At 40.8% G+C, this 16,070-nt stretch overlaps 1 protein-coding gene across 1 annotated transcript; it reads right to left on the bottom strand.

Moving 5' to 3' along the window:
* Positions 1 to 1,960: 1,960 nt before the first annotated feature.
* EPCAM (epithelial cell adhesion molecule) lies at positions 1,961 to 15,147 on the bottom strand. The gene is made up of 9 exons (XM_047853888.1): positions 14,869 to 15,147; positions 12,556 to 12,663; positions 12,011 to 12,251; positions 11,069 to 11,134; positions 9,790 to 9,853; positions 8,268 to 8,369; positions 6,612 to 6,812; positions 4,054 to 4,098; positions 1,961 to 2,414 (listed from the first exon to the last, which is right to left on the bottom strand). The coding sequence occupies exons 1-9, from the start codon at positions 14,942 to 14,944 to the stop codon at positions 2,373 to 2,375; spliced, it is 945 nt and encodes a 314-aa protein (XP_047709844.1). The 5' UTR covers positions 14,945 to 15,147; the 3' UTR covers positions 1,961 to 2,372.
* Between the last annotated feature and the right edge of the window lie 923 nt (positions 15,148 to 16,070).

Raw genomic sequence — 16,070 nt, 5'->3', positions numbered from 1 at the left:
GCTGTTTCCCCAGTTTGCAGAGCCCAGGGCTTCTCCAGCTCCTCAGCTTCCCTGAGCACCTGCTCCCACACCCAAATGACAAAAAGCAGCTTTAAGGGCACACAGGTGGCTCAGTCGGTTAAGCGTTGGACTCTTGATTTTGGCTCAGGTCATGATCTCATGATTGTGAGATTGAGCCCTGTCTCCGAGCTGGGCATGGGGCCTGCTTAAAATTCTCTCCCTCTCTACTGCTTGTGCTCTTTCGGGGGGCAGGGGGCGGGGGGAGGCAGCTTTACGGAGTGCCTTTGGTGTCTAATAGGACATGTTCCTATGAACAGTTTTTCCCCAGCACCCTAAAGCAGGGGTTCAGCAAACTTTTTGTTAAGGGCCAGAATGAATATTTTAAGCTTTGCCAGCCAGTGGGTCCAACGCTACTCTTCTGCCGTAGTACAAAACAGCCACACACAATAAATGAACATAGCTGTGCTCCAATAGAACTTTATTTACAGACACTGACATTTTTACCATGTAACTTTCACATACTAGGAAATATTCAATCCTTTAAAAATGCAGAAGCCATTCTTATTTCCCAGGCTATATAAAAACAGGTGGTAGGCCAGGCTGCAGGCTGGTTTGAGGACTCCTGTCCTAGAGGGCATTATTTCCAGCAAGTTCCTGAGGACTCCTGTCCTAGAGGGCATTATTTCCAGCAAGTTCCATGGGGCAGATTTTCAGTAAGTCCCTCCAGGGTAGCATCATAGCAACTTCCCTGCTCTTCAGTGAGCTGCACTGCCCTCTCCCACAGGGTCCAGATCTCAGCCCGGGGAGTGGGGCTTAGGTGAAGTAGAGATTCTCTTCTTTGGGTGCTCTGTCTCAGGCCTGGCGGTAATGGCTGCTCCTTATTATCTATTCCCTTCTTGCTACTCACTGTATCAATTTCTATTGCTGCATAATACATTACCACAAATTTAGCATTTTAAGACAATAAACACATTATCAGTTTCCACGGGTCAGGAGTTTAGGCATCACATAAGTGGGTCCTTTTCTCGGTCTCAAGACTGCGGTAATGTTGGCCAGGGCTGTGATCTCATCTGGAGCTGGGGTCCTCTTCCAAGCTCAGTGATTGTTGGCAGAATTCAGTTCTTGTGGTTGTGGGACTGAGGCCCTCCTCTCAGCCCGCTGTTTCCTGATAGGTGACCCTCTCCACCACATGGCAGTTTGCTTTAAGGCTAATGGGAGAGCTCATCTGTAGTTTCTACTTCTTGTCTCCTACCTTCAGGCACTCTTTTGTAATCTCTCTTTCAATACAGTCAAGCTTTAGGGATCTCAATCACATCTACATCTAAAATCCCCTCACCTTTGCCATAAAATGTAACTTAATCTTGGGAGTGACTGCTCATCATATTCACAGGCCCCGCCCACACTCTAGGGGAGAGGATTATTTGGGCATGTACATCAGGGATAAGTAATCTTGGGGGCCATCCTAGAAGTCTGCCTACTACAGAAGGGATAAAAATCGTTGGTAAATGTTCAATCTAGCTTTTACATTTTCTTTAATGCTGTTCTCTTCATAGTGTTTTTAAAAATTTCCTATCAAAAGCAAAATTTCAGGATACTCTTAACTCACACAAAATGTGTCTTACTGTAATTATTTGTCATGTAAGATGTTGAATGTCTGGTGCTTTAACGCAACCAACCATAGCATTCATGGTTCACAACATTTATCCACCAATTCTGCCCTAAGGTGTGTTTGTCAAAATGCCAATTTGTTTAAAACAGAAACTTAGATTCATTCAGAATAAAACTGATTTTTCTGTGTAGAAGTTACACAGAGATTATACACTTTATACTGAATACACATAATTATAAATACTCCTATAAAACTCCAATTTGCAGTTAGCATTCTGAGCATTTCTTAACCTGTTATCTTATTTGTATACTATGAAATTTGATTCTGTATGATTCAAACAAAGTTAGGAAATTTAGTTTAAAATGTTTTATTTCAGTTTGTAAAAAAAAAAATTTGTATGTACAAGACTCAAAGTAAACAGAAAGGCAGCGTTCAATCACAAATGGATGAGACACTAGTCATTAAATCTCTACTGTGAAGCATATTTAAGGTACACACTTCAATGTTAGGCAGAAACAATTTTAACTCTGCAGTCCAAGTTCTGAGTTTTGTATCAGATCTGCATAAATAAGACACTTGTGGTCAAATTTTAAGATTAGTAAAGTCAATTTGAAGCTGCTTATATATTGAGTACAGGTTTCACTATTACAAACAGATGTTAACTAACAAAACAATAGTCCTCAAAGATCTCTTTGTCCCATGTCTGTACATTTGTAATGTTTGCTAACTTCCCTTCTTGTAGTTACTCTTCAAATTATAGTCATTATGCATTGAGTTCCCTATGCATCTCACCCATCTCCTTTATCTGAAATAGAGGAAAAAAAGAGAAAACAAATTTAAATAATTTTCCAGTCTTTTGTTCATCCTTAAAATAGTTACAAAAAAAAAAAAAAAAGAGGAAAGCAAGATGATTCTCTCCACGTTTATGAGCTCCATTTGGAAAAAGAAAAAATGTACTACAAGGAAGCATGCACTGAATGCACGACCCAAACTACTATTTGGAGGTAAGACGGCCAAAGTGATGGGGAAGTAGCAGGTGAGTTAGATCTTTAAGAATGGATAAGGTCTTTATTAAATGGATGCCATTTTTACATCCAGTAAGAAACAATATATTTTCTTTTTACGAGGAAATTGAAGCTCAGAATTGACTTGTCACAGATCACACAATTAGTTACAAGCAGAACTGAGACAAGATGAATGGAAACTACGACCACTGGCAAACATTCTGCTGTGTGCCAAGCAGTGGACCAACACTGTATACAGACTACTGTGTTTAATCCTACAATGGGTCTGTATGTATATCCTCATTTTACAGATAAGGAAACATGGACGCTTAAAGAAGTTAAATAACTTGCCCAGCTAACAAGTAATCAAACCCACATCTATATTGCTCTTGACCACAACACTACATTGTCATTCCAACTTTGTTATGCTTCAGTTCAGGGAGAGTCTGTCCCCCAGACCTGTGGTCACCAAACCAGGTAAGCCAGATGGTCAACTATGGTTTAGGAAAAAAAAAAAGCTGCAACTTTCTAGTTTTATTCAATTTTTTTTCAATACTCTTTTACATTTCTGTGTTTCTTGGTAGAAGATTAGTAAAATGCACATACACAATTACAAATAAATGCATAAATATATAAAAATCAGTGGGTATACTGAAAATGTTATTGACAGAGTTCAGGAACAAGTGTGGTTCACATCTGACTCCAAGCAACTGACACGCTAACAATCTCACACTTTGTCTTCACACTAATGTAGGTGACTAGTTAGCATGGAAGAGACTCATTAGGACATGTATTAAGCTCTTTTTTAATAATTATTTCACTGGAATAAAAGCAACAACTCAGGTCATCAGCCACATTAAGTTTCTGTAATGTGAATCCACAGAGTACGCCTCTGAAAGATTCCATTAAAAGTTGACACTTTAGGGGCGCCTGGGTGGCGCAGTCGGTTAAGCGTCCGACTTCAGCCAGGTCACGATCTCGCGGTCCGTGAGTTTGAGCCCCGCATCAGGCTCTGGGCTGATGGCTCAGAGCCTGGAGCCTGTTTCCGATTCTGTATCTCCCTCTCTCTCTACCCTTCCCCCATTCATGCTCTGTCTCTCTCTGTCCCAAAAATAAATAAACGTTGAAAAAAATAAAAAAATAAAAAAATAAATATTCATGTGTAGGCCCCACCCTTAAAAAAAAAAAAAGTTGACACTTTGTCAAAGAAAAATTGCAGGTTTCCTATCCCACTATGCATTGAGGCAGAATTCAATATCAGCTGGTCTGCCATGGAACTCATGAAGGAGAATTTAAGGAAACATGGAAAGACTGTCCCTTAAGGACTATACTATGAAGGGGCTCCAGTATAATGGAGTCCTATCAGTGTCTAGGTAGGTATAGTGATTATCAGGAGTAAGAGATTTAAAAAGGGGCCTTTTTATTAAGTAATCCATTTACCTCAGCCTTCTCATACTTTGCCATTCTGTTCTTTCTGGAGATAACCTGAATGGAAGAAAAATTGACACATAAAATGTTTTTAATGAACATTATTCCTATCTGAACAAATTTAATTTTAAAATCTACAGATATTATTTCTTAAATTAAAATTTCCCTACTAAACTAAAAAAAACAAAAGCCTATACTTACCATGACGAGACGTAAGTAATATACAGAATTAAAGAGGTTTTTAAAAAATGTTTATTTATTTTTGAGAGAAGGACAGTATACTATGTGCACACGAGCAGAGAAGGGGCGAAGAGAAAGAGGGAGACAGAGAATCCCAAGTAGGCTCTATGCTGTCAGTGCAGAGCCCTATGCATGGCTTGAACTCACAAACTGTGAGATCATGATCCAAGCCGAAGTCAGACACTTAACTGACTGAGCCACTCAGGTGCCCCTAATATACAGAATTGTTGCATCATTATTTTATATACCAGAAACTAATATAACACTGTTTATTATACTTCAATTAAAAAAAAAAAAAACTTTGAGCCCAGCCCCCACCAAAATCTTCTGGAACAATAACAAAAAGCCTACAACAACCAGTTAAACAAACCAAAACAAAACAAACAAAACAAAACAAAAAAACGCATTGAGAAAACAACAATCTTTAATAATAAAATCTAACGGCCTGTTACGCATTCTTCCACATTTTGCTCCATCCTAATACAAACATACACAAAACCATACATGAGTTTTGGGAAAGGGGGCAGTCTAAAAAAATGGGATCATACAGTATCATTTCCCTCTTTGCACAGCCTATATCAACATCATAGGAACCTTCCGATGAGCAAAAGCTATAAATTGCACTCATTCTTTTTAACAGCTTTATTCCATAACATAGATGTTCCACAATCTCCTCATCCATTTTCCTACAGGGGTGCACTCAAATTGTTTCCAGATTCACCCTTACGAGCAACAGTGCAATACATAACCTATACTGTCCTTCCTATGTACCTGTGCTTTCATTTCTATAGGACAATTTGATTTCTAGGATTCTCTCGTGTTTATTTCCCATCTGGATTTCTTCTGTGAATCATCTATCTGTGCCGTTTGCTATTCTTGATTTAATTTTCTCCTCTAAGAATTCATATATTATGCATAACTATCTTTTTTGTTTTATGCATCATGGATATTTCCCCCCAGCATATCATGGCTATTTTTCACTTTATAATATCTTTGCCATAAAAAATGTTTAATTTCAACTTAGTCAAATATGTAACTTTTCATTCATGGACTCTAGATTTCTTGCCTTGCTTGGTTTCCTTTACCACAAGGTTGTACAAACATTTCCTAAATTAATTTTGAGGCTTGTTCTATTTTTCAACATTTGTTACTATAATCCATTGGGAATTTGTTTGAACATGGGCACCCTGCTCCATAATGTACCATTCCCAGTGTTGGGCAATATGGCCTGCCCTGGGAGGGTGAAATAGAAATTCAACTTTTGTTTTCGTCCAGATGGATAGCCAAGTATGATGATTCCACTGAACTGAAAATTTAAGTTTTCACATACCCTCAAATCTATTTCTGAATTATGCTATGTTGTTAAGATTTCTTAATGCTGAGCATCCTTGTATTTCTAGAATAAATCCTGTCCAGGTGGTACCTTCTTCTGCTGAGGCACTGCTAAATTAAATTTGCTAATCTTTTGTTTAGAATCGTTCCTCATATTTACCACTTTTAACCCTTTCCATGCTAACTTTAATAATTGGTGTTCTGTTGTTTCATTTCATTGAACGGTTTGGGAGTTCAGGTATTTTGCACTGATGCTGGCAGGGCTGTTGGACTGTTTGTAGCAAGAGAACTAAAGGACATTTGCTGCTTGATGGCAACGTAACTGACCCGTGCGGTGCTCAGCTATGAGCTTTTCTCAGATTAGTATCCTTTCTTACTTCATAAAGTGACCGTTTTATAAAAAAGGGCCAGATGCAAGAGATTCATTCACTATAGAGCATTATAAAAACTGAAAATTTTGCTTCATTAATATGTTCTAAAATATGGAGATAGTTCTCTCACGTTGTCACCTTTTCTTGAAAAAATATGCCTTCAAATGGCTGGGTGGCTCAGTTGGTTGAGTCTCTGACTCTTGATTTTGGCTCAGGTCATCATCCAGGGTCATGGGATCAAGGCCTGCACTGGGCTCTTCACTGACAGTGCAAAGCCTGCTCAGGATTCTCTCTTTCTGCCCCCCTCTCTCTCTTCCCCACTCCTGCACATTCTCTCTCTCTCTAAAATAAAATAAAATATGGGGCGCCTGGGTGGCGCAGTCGGTTAAGCGTCCGACTTCAGTCAGGTCACGATCTCGCGGTCCGTGAGTTCGAGCCCCGCGTCGGGCTCTGGGCTGATGGCTCAGAGCCTGGAGCCTGTTTCCAATTCTGTGTCTCCCTCTCTCTCTGCCCCTCCCCCGTTCATGCTCTGTCTCTCTCTGTCCCAAAAATAAACGTTGAAAAAAAAAAATTAAAATAAAATAAAGAAAAAAAGAAAAAAAGAAAGTGGACTTGTTCTACACTCACCAGCACAACGATTCCAGCAATAATTGCAAGTGTCACAACTACAATGACAGCAATAATACCAGCTTGCAGACCCTGCATTGAAAATTCAGGTGGTTTTTCATCAACATAGTAAATTGCAGTTCGCCCGGGATCCAGATCCAATTGCTCCCCGTTTACTCTCAGATCCATTTTATTGGAATGGAACAAGGATTCATCTTTAACCTATATTTAGAAGGAGAAAAGCAATTTAAAATATTTAAGAAAACCTACCATGGCCACATAGAATTAGATGCCAATTATACATGGAAAGAACTGCTGTCAAGGGTCTTTTTGGTTTCAGCGGTAACAATCGCGTATGCTGAAACTTCAAAAAAACTTTTTATTGTGGCAAATTTTCAAACACACATGAAAGTAGAAAGAACAACATAACGAAATCCCATGTACCTATCATCTGGAGTCAACAATATAAACAAATGGCCAACCTTACTTAATCCATTCTTCCTTCTCTCTTTCCTCCCTTCCCCCTCCCCCTGGGCCAGATTACTTTGAAGCAAATCCCAGGTTTCATCAGAAAATGGCTCAGTGTAGGGGTGCCTGGGTGGCTCAGTAGGTTAAGCATCTGCTTCGGCTCAGGTCATGATCTCACAGTTTGTGAGTTCGAGCCCCTAGTTGGACTCTGTGCCGAGAGCTCAGAGTCTGGAGCCTGCTTCAGATTCTGTGTCCCCCTCTCTCTCAGCTCCTCCCATGCTCATGCTCTGTCTCTCTCTCAAAAAGAAATAAATATTAAAAAATATTTTTTAATAAAAAAACATAGCTCACTATGTTAATTTATTTTTTTGATAACACATTAAAGTCAAAACAAACTATTTTAATCACACTAGTTACATAGCACTTCTTATATCACCTCTTGTTCATAGACATTATAATGGAGAAGAGGCTATCTACATAAACTAAGTAACCACCAAAGATACAACAGGTAAGAATTATGAGAGAAGATATTCTCTCATACACAACAAACAGGTCAGAAAGGCGTTTGCAGAAGGTGCAAGGCAGAGATGAGGATGTTATTAATTGCAGCACAAGAATCATGTGGAGAACAGAGGTGTGGTTGATATATGTAAGTGAAGAAAAAGATAACGAAAGAAGGGGCACCTGGGTGGGTGGCTCAGTCAGTTAAGTGTCTGACTTAATTTTAGCTCAGGCCATGAGCTCCAGTTTGTAAGATTGAGCCCTATGTCAGTCTCTGTGCTGAGAGTGGAGCCTGCTTTAAGATTCTCTCTCTCCCCCTCTCTCTCTGCCCCTCCCCAGCTTGCGTGCTCTCCAAAATAAATAAATAAACTTAAAAAAGAAAAAAAAGATGATGAAAGATCCTGAATCCATTGAAGCATGGCATACAACATTGCATTTATAAAGCAGTTTTTAAAATTTTTTTTTCTTTATTTATTCTTGACAGAGAGACAGGGTGTGAGCAGGGGAGGAACATAGAGAGAGGGAGACACAGAATCTGAAGCAGGCTCCAGGCTCTGAGTCAGCACAGTGCCTGATGTGGGGCTCGAACTCGCAAACCGCGAGATCATGACCTGAGCCAAAGTCGGATGCTCAGCCGACTAAGCCACCCAGGCGCCCCTAGCATTGCATTTCTAAACACAGGAATTAAATGAGGAAGATTATACTCACATCTTTTTCAAAATAATAAGCCACATCAGCTATGTCCACATCATTCTGAGTTTTCTGAGATGAATTTTGCACCAGATCAATAGTGATAAGATCATTCTCATACTGGGGGAAAATATGAAAAATACAAATTAATACCAACACAACCAAAATCATGTAAAAATATTACTGTCAATAATCAGAATATTTAGTTTTTTATTTTCTATAATCTAAATGTGTCAGTGTTCCTTTCCATTAGCGGGTAACTGAATTTATAACTAATAATGTAAAACTCTTTGGAAGTTTTAAAATCTATCCAAGGGAAGTAAGACAGCTACACAACTAAAAATAATTATGATGCGTATTTTGTTTCTAAAAGAGAATTTTCTTCTGCCCAAAAGATTTCAAACAAGATCTTAAAGTATCTTAGTTGGGTGGCACCTGGCTGGCTCAGTCAATAGAGCATGTGACTCTTGATCTTAGGGTCATGAGTTCAAGCCTCACATTGGGCACAGAGCTTACTTTTAAAAAAGCAAAGGGGCACCCGGATGGCTCAGTCAGTTAAGTTTCTGACTCTTGGGGGGTGCCTGGGTGGCTCAGTCGGTTGAGCATCCGACTTCAGCTCAGGTCATGATCTCACAGCTCGTGAGTTCGTGCCCCGCGTCGGGCTCTGGTGCTGACAGCTCGGAGCCTGAAGCCTGCTTCGGATTCTGTGTCTCCCTCTCTCTCTGCCCCAACCCACTTGCATTCTGTCTCGTCTCTCTCAAAAATAAACATTAAAAAAAAAAATTTTTAAAAAAAAAAGGTTTCTGACTCTTGATTTCCACTCAGTCATGGTCTCACAGGTCAAGCCCTGCACTGGGCTCTGTGCCGACAGTATGGAGCCTGGTTGGGATTCTCTGCTTCTCCCTCTCTCTCTGTCCTTCCGCTACTTGACCTCTCTCTCTCTCTCTCCCCCAGGATAAATAAGTAAACTTTAAATAAAAACAAAATAAAAAAATAAAGCACCTTATTTGGTTAGAACTACTTTTAAAATAAAATACTAAAGAAATACAATCCAAAATGCAGTATGCATTTACCACATTCTGCTTTTAAGGAGCAAAAAAGTATATTCCTTCCTGTCCTTAAAAATGACATCACTTTTCTGCCTTGAAAAAGTTCCATTACACTATTCAAGTATTTTTCAACTAGAGTTCAAAGAGTCAAGGAAGGGGTAACCTGGTTAAGAATTAGCTCCTTAAACCAAAGAAGATGGGAGCTAGGTGGCATCCTAAAGAAAATGTACCAAAAGCAATCATTGAGAGAGGTTTCCCAGGCTAAAATGACTGGCATGCATGACGGAAATTAGAGATACTACATTTTCCTTAAGGGTAAACTTGAGGTTTTCAAAGGCTATGGAAGGAAAAGAACAGGAAATTTGAATTAAGCGTCCAGGGTTTAAACTGGTATTCAAGTGCAGTTTAACCACTATCAAAATTCATACCCAAACCATACTATCCCACCAACTTTCTGCAAAAGCTCATTTAAAAAAAAACAAAAATCTTACCAGAATGTTTGTGATATATTTTGGATCTAGTTGATAACGAGTTGTGATTACCTCCTTAAGTGCACTGTAAATAATTAAAAACCTGTGTTTTAAAAAAAGTGTACTACACAACATTAAGAAGCATTACTTTTTAACTAAGCAGGTAGCTTAAGCTCTAGAACTGTCATTAACCAAACTTGTTTTAAAAATTTTGTGCCATTTTGCAACTACTAATAATTGATTCAGGCTAGAATCATCCATTGATGCTAAAATAATTGAGTTCTAGTTTGATTAGAAATGGGATATTTACACAGTACCCAAGTATCTGCCCATATATTATATTTATTAATTACAAAGAAGTAAACAGTAACTCTACCTTACAAACCTAATATATATATATCCCCTTAACTACAGTTAACATCGCTAATAAAGGGACAAGACATCAGGTGCTTCCTAATGTGAAGTACTGAAAAGGACATAAGATCACTTATGCAGTTTTTCTGTCAAAAATGTTTAGCTTGCACAGATAAATCCTAATCTGAGGGACATTCTATGAACTAATTTGCCTATACTCTTCACAAATATCAATGTAATGAGGGACCAACGAAGGCCAAGACAGTGTTCCATATCAAAAAGGACTGAAGAATCATAACTAAATACAATGCATGATCTCAGATTGCATTCTGGGTCAAAGGGGGAAACAACTGCCATAAAGATCAACACTGGGAAAAGTGGCACAATTTGGTGTAACATTAAATTTCCCGAATTTGGTAACTGTAGAGTGGTTATAGAAAAAAGTGCCTTTTGGGGCGCCTGGCTGGCTCAGTCAGTAGAGCATGCGACTCTCCTCTTGAGGTTGTGAGTTTGATTCCCTCATTGCACGTAGAGATTACAAGAAAGAGAAAGAAACTAAAAGAGTGCCTTTTGTTCCTAGGAAAAGATACATTAAAGTATTTAGGGGTAAAGGGGCATGATATCTACAACTTGCTCTCAAATGCTTCCAGAAAAAAAACATCTATACGTGTTTAGATAGATATAAAAAGCACACACACACATACACATTTAAAAAGAAAGTGGGGCAAAATGTTCATTGGTGACTGGTGAATCTGAGTGAAGACTCCTATAGGAATCTGTATTATTCTTGCAACTCTATTTCCAAAATAAGGTTAAAATATTACTTATAGTATCTTATTTTTCATAAATATGAAAAAGCATTAAGACTTGTTTTCCTTTTTCTAATGGTGTAGAACGAAGATCTGAGTATTAACTGTGCAAATAGAATGCACTTAATAGTACGTACGTCTGTAAACTTTTAATATCATAAGGTGTTTCTCTTGTTTTGTGTTTTAGTTCAATGATGATCCAGCTGTAAAGTAAAAAGACAGTATTTATTGATTGACTAATAGGAAAATTCCCAAGTGAAATTACAGTATAATTAACAGAAAAGGGTTTATGCAATAGGTATGCCCTTAATTTCTTCCTTGGCCTTCACACGTTGCTCATAAAGCACTCATCCAGGAGAGAACACCCTTCCAACAGGTCAACCTCTGGCGCTGGGCCACTATACTCAAGGTCACGTAAAGCCAAGGCTTAGCTGCTCACGCTGGGTCACGTTCAAGGGAACAGACAAAAAGGCACCGAGTGAAACAGAGAAAAGTGACCATGAGGCTTCAGAACACCAAAGGAGAGAGTGCCTGCCTTGGTCTTGATAACTTTCCAGCTCTAGTCACTTTTTAAATAATTTTTTTATTTAATTTTTTTCCTTAAGCTAGCTTGAGTATGCTTCCGCTCCTTTTTATTGCATGAGCCCGAGACAACCACACCTTGTTTTAAAACGCAATAAATAGGCAAATACATAAACAGCTTAAATTTTTCATATACATTTAACACTAATCCAACTTTAAAATCTGAACAGTGTTAAGTAAAAATGTAAGAGGAAAATCCTTGTTTAGTAGGCTACTATAAGAAACAATTCTTAAAATAACAAAAATATATTGCTAGTGAATTCATAAAAGTATCTCTGGAAAGTTATATAATAAGCTGGTGACATCGGTTCTGTGGAAGTAAACTGGGTAGCTGCGGGGGGCGGAGGTTTGAGAAAAAAAATGGAAGCTTTTCACTGTATACCCTTTTCTACCTTTTGAATTCTAAACCACCAAATCACATTACACACTCAAAGATAAATGTCATTAAACGAATCTGAAAAGCATGAAAACAAGGAACATTTGACAGCTCAACTCACTAGGTCCTCACGCGTTCGGAGCAGGATATTTCCGTGTCCTTATCAGTTCTTCTGACCCCAGCAGTGTTTACACACCAGCATGTGGTGGTGCCATTGCACTGCTTGGCTTTAAAGAGCCCCTTCTCATCACAGTCGGGATCATAGAGCCCATCATTATTTTGGAAAGCCCCCTCAGGTCTCGCTCTTCTCCCAGACTTTGTGCCAGTCATTTCTGCTTTCATCACCAGACATTTGGTTGCCACTGAAAAGAAAGCTTCATGTCATACTGAAAAGTAACTGCAGTTTTATGCATAAGGAAAAACATTTTAATTTAACTCCAAACTCCCAGAGCCAAAGATTATTGCAGACTTACATGGTTCCATATTCACTTTCTAAGTTTTCAGATGGTTCAGCTACAGGAGATAATTTTGACAAAATAACATAATTCAAATTTGAACAAAAACAAACAAACAAACAAACACAACACACTTCCCAACTCAAGACACATTGATTAAGGAAGGCTAAACCAAAATACAGTTTAAAGGCAATGAGGATATTCTACTCACGTTTTGAGCAAATGACAGAATTTTGTGCACCAATTGAAGTACACTCGCACTGACCATGTGTGTTCAAAGAGCAGTTTGTGGTCAGTTTGTAGTTTTCACAGACACATCCTAGATAAATTACAAAACAAAATCCCACTTTAAAATGTGGATCCAACTATGAACTCTAGTGTCCCAGCTAAATTATGTTCTAATAATAACGCTTAAGTTATAGGGCCACAAAGCCTTAAAAAATGGTCCTGAATGTTTTATTTTTCAGCTGTAATTTGAGTGGCTGATATCATGGTGAATAGTTTGTATATATTATACAGACACATAGTCTAATTTGCATGCATTCCCATTTTGATTTTTTTAAACCAAGAATACAGCCCTCCAAACATCATATTCAGCCTTATCTCCATGATGATACTCTCAGTCTCAGATCCTTCCCTCCTCCTGTTCTGTTAGATAAACCCTTGCTTGTCAGCTACTGACTCATTTCCCGAAAATCAACAATTGCAATTCTAGGATCTGTAAGTAACTCACATTTCCTCCCTCCTCCCAGCCCATTTTCTTAAAATCTGAACTTTAAAGATTTAAGCTTAGTGGGAATATATTCAGCCCTTGGACAACTTTATATCTTAGAAAAATTATACTTTCGGTGAATTTAGGGGTCACTTTTGTTTGTGGGCTTCCTAACTAAACTGAATTCTAAGTTCCCAATTTTGAAGGTGATATTAAGCAGCTTATCCTGGGTATTAGTGCCAGTTTAATAGTCATTATCTTTCACTATCTCAAAACCTCATTTTAATTTCAAATTGGCAAGCCCCTCTAATTCCGTTTATTTGTCTAGCTAAGAGAATACAATCATTAACAAAAATTACTGTGACAAACCAAAGAATTTTTATATTGATCCTTCATCTCAAGGTGGCTTTAATTATTCCCTGTTTAAATGATAATTAATATGAACCACCTATATAATCGGTCCAGCACTAAACTCCGTATTGGGATCACAAAAGGAGATAGTGGCTGTCCTCCAGGAGTTAAAGTCTTATGCAGCACTCTACTATACCTGCTCCAAAGCCCATTTTCATGCCCAAGGGATGTGGAAATTTAGAACAGACCAATCATGTACAGGCTTTCTGAACATACTCTATAGCAACTATCACCACTTTAAAACAATTTAAGTACTTAGCCTTAGACTGGAGCTAGAAAAACATGAGTTAATTAAACTGCATAGTTTGAAAGTGTAATGAATTAAGCCCAGGCCCTGTTGGTGAAGGTCTAAAGACCTTTCCAGAAAGCGTCCGCCAACTGCCACTTTACTTCTGGCCACCATCTTACCATCAAGAGATGGCAGCCAAGATGTTTATAACAAAGAAAAATGTAATCAAACCATATGTCCAATGTTCGGATAATGGCGTGACCTTCCACACCAGAGACTGTTCCTTCACCACTTAAATTGTGGTTTCCAAGATTAAAAGAAAAGGAAAATCTGGATGTTATGTGGGAGTAAACACACACACACACACACACACACACACACACACACACACACCCCAAGATATAAAACTGTGTTTCGGTTTACAGCAACGTTTAAAGCAATGTCTAAAAAGTATAGTCGGTTATTAGGAGATTCTCTTGAAGCGGTCAGATTGTGAGTTTTTCTTTTTACTCTTTACAATTACCGATATTTCTGGGTTCCTACAATAAACTTGGCATTACCTACACGATCCTTAAAGAAGTGGAAACACCCACTCTCACACCCCAGGTAGTCGAGGCCCAGGACGACTTGCTACCCGCGCAGATGCGCAGCGGGCCCCACGGCCTCTCCGCAGCCACCTGCCCCCGCCCGAGACCCACATCCGGGGCCAGCCTCAGGTGCCCGGGGGAGGAGGGGCAGGGCCATCTTCGCCACCGACTCCCCTCCCGGCCGCGGCTGGTTCCGCCACACTAGGACCCCAAGCGCTCGCCTCGGCGGGAGTAGGTGGGCGCGCCCAGACGTGGCGCGGCCGCCGCGCCTCCCCAAGCCCTCCTGGCCCACTCCGAAGCCAAGGAGTTACCGAACGAGGCCACTTCGTTCACTGACTCCCCGCCCCTGCTCCGGGCCATTTCCCTAGAGAGCGGTGCAAAGCAGCATAGTGAGGAGGTTTCCTCCTCGCCGTGCGAGCGGGAGCCTTCCCACTGCCTGCAGAGCGCAGAGGGCCTGGGTTGCTGCAGCCCCGCGCCATCCGCTCCAGACGGGAAAGCGCGGCCGGCCGCCCCTTCCCCACCATCTCCGTCTCGGATGCCGTGGGACGTCCCCACCCGGCCGCAGCCCACAACTCTGCTCCTTACCTTTCTGAGCCGCGGCCACCGCCGCGGTGGCCGCCGCGAGCAGGAGCCCGAACGCGAGAACTTGGGGGAGCGCCATACTGTGCGACAGAGGCGCGAGGCGGGCTAGGGTCTCGCGGGAGGGCGTGCGGAGGAAGCGGGGCGCTGGGAGCCGGCGGACGGGCGTGGGTTGCGCGGGTCAGCGTCGGGAGGACGGCGGAGAGCTATACCCGCACCGCACCGACGGTGCGAGCTCCCCGAGGAACTGCTCACTCTGAGCGCGCGGCGGGGCGGAGCAGACCTGCGGGACCTGGCGGCCCCGCCTCCCGGGCCCTGCCCCGGGCTGCACACCTCAGCCGCAGGTCTCCGGCGATGAGTCACCGCCTGGAGGCGGGGGAGAGAGAAAGAGTAAGCTCCCCTCCCCCACCCCTGGCGAGGCCGTCGGGGGTGGGGGTGGGGGTGGGCGCCACCCCGTCCCCAGGTGTACGTGGGCGGCGCCCCGCCCCACGCCGCCAGCAGGTGCTTCCTGCAGTGGCTGCTGATGGGGCTGGAGGGGCCGTGGGCTATGACCTTGACAGCCGGCAGGGAGCCTTGGTAGCTACGGAGAAAATTTGAAAAAACTGAGGCTTCCCTTTACCAGAAGGAGCACGACTCTGAAACCTTGAAGAAATGAGGTCTGAACGAAAGAGTGAGGGGTCTGGGAAGGCGGAAGCTAAAATGGAATGTAAAGGGAAACTGGAGAACCGTCGGAACAACAATAAAAAAGTCGACCTTTGAACTTTACCTGGCCGTTTACTCTTTTAAGCTAGAAAAGAAAACTCTCCCTGGCTGTCAGGAGATGACAAATCCGTGTGTTCTTTATAATTATTCTCATTCTTTCCCCATTTTTATAAGCATTTTTAGCACCTGAAGATGTAAGAAAATATGTTCCCAAAGAGCCAAATGCTGAGAACTGAGATGATTCCAGCTTTGATTAATATTGGAGAACAATGTCGATAGTCCTTTCAAAATACAGAGAAAGAGAAACGAAGGACAATAATTTCATTGCAAATGAATTCAAATTACAACACGCTATTATTACAGTCTTAAAATAATTGTAATGACTCGAGTGTTTTTAATGTTATCTGGACTAGCTGTAATATGACAGCCTGTTTTTAAAAGGCTTTTTTTTGGCGGGGGGGAGGCTTTTTTTTTCTGGCTTTTTTTTTTTTTTTTCTGTTTTAGAT

Source organism: Prionailurus viverrinus, chromosome A3, assembly GCF_022837055.1.
Source record: "Prionailurus viverrinus isolate Anna chromosome A3, UM_Priviv_1.0, whole genome shotgun sequence".
NCBI classification, from domain to species: Eukaryota; Metazoa; Chordata; class Mammalia; order Carnivora; family Felidae; genus Prionailurus; species Prionailurus viverrinus.
Note: the sequence above shows the minus strand (reverse complement) of the source record. Positions and strands in the feature narration are given on the sequence as shown.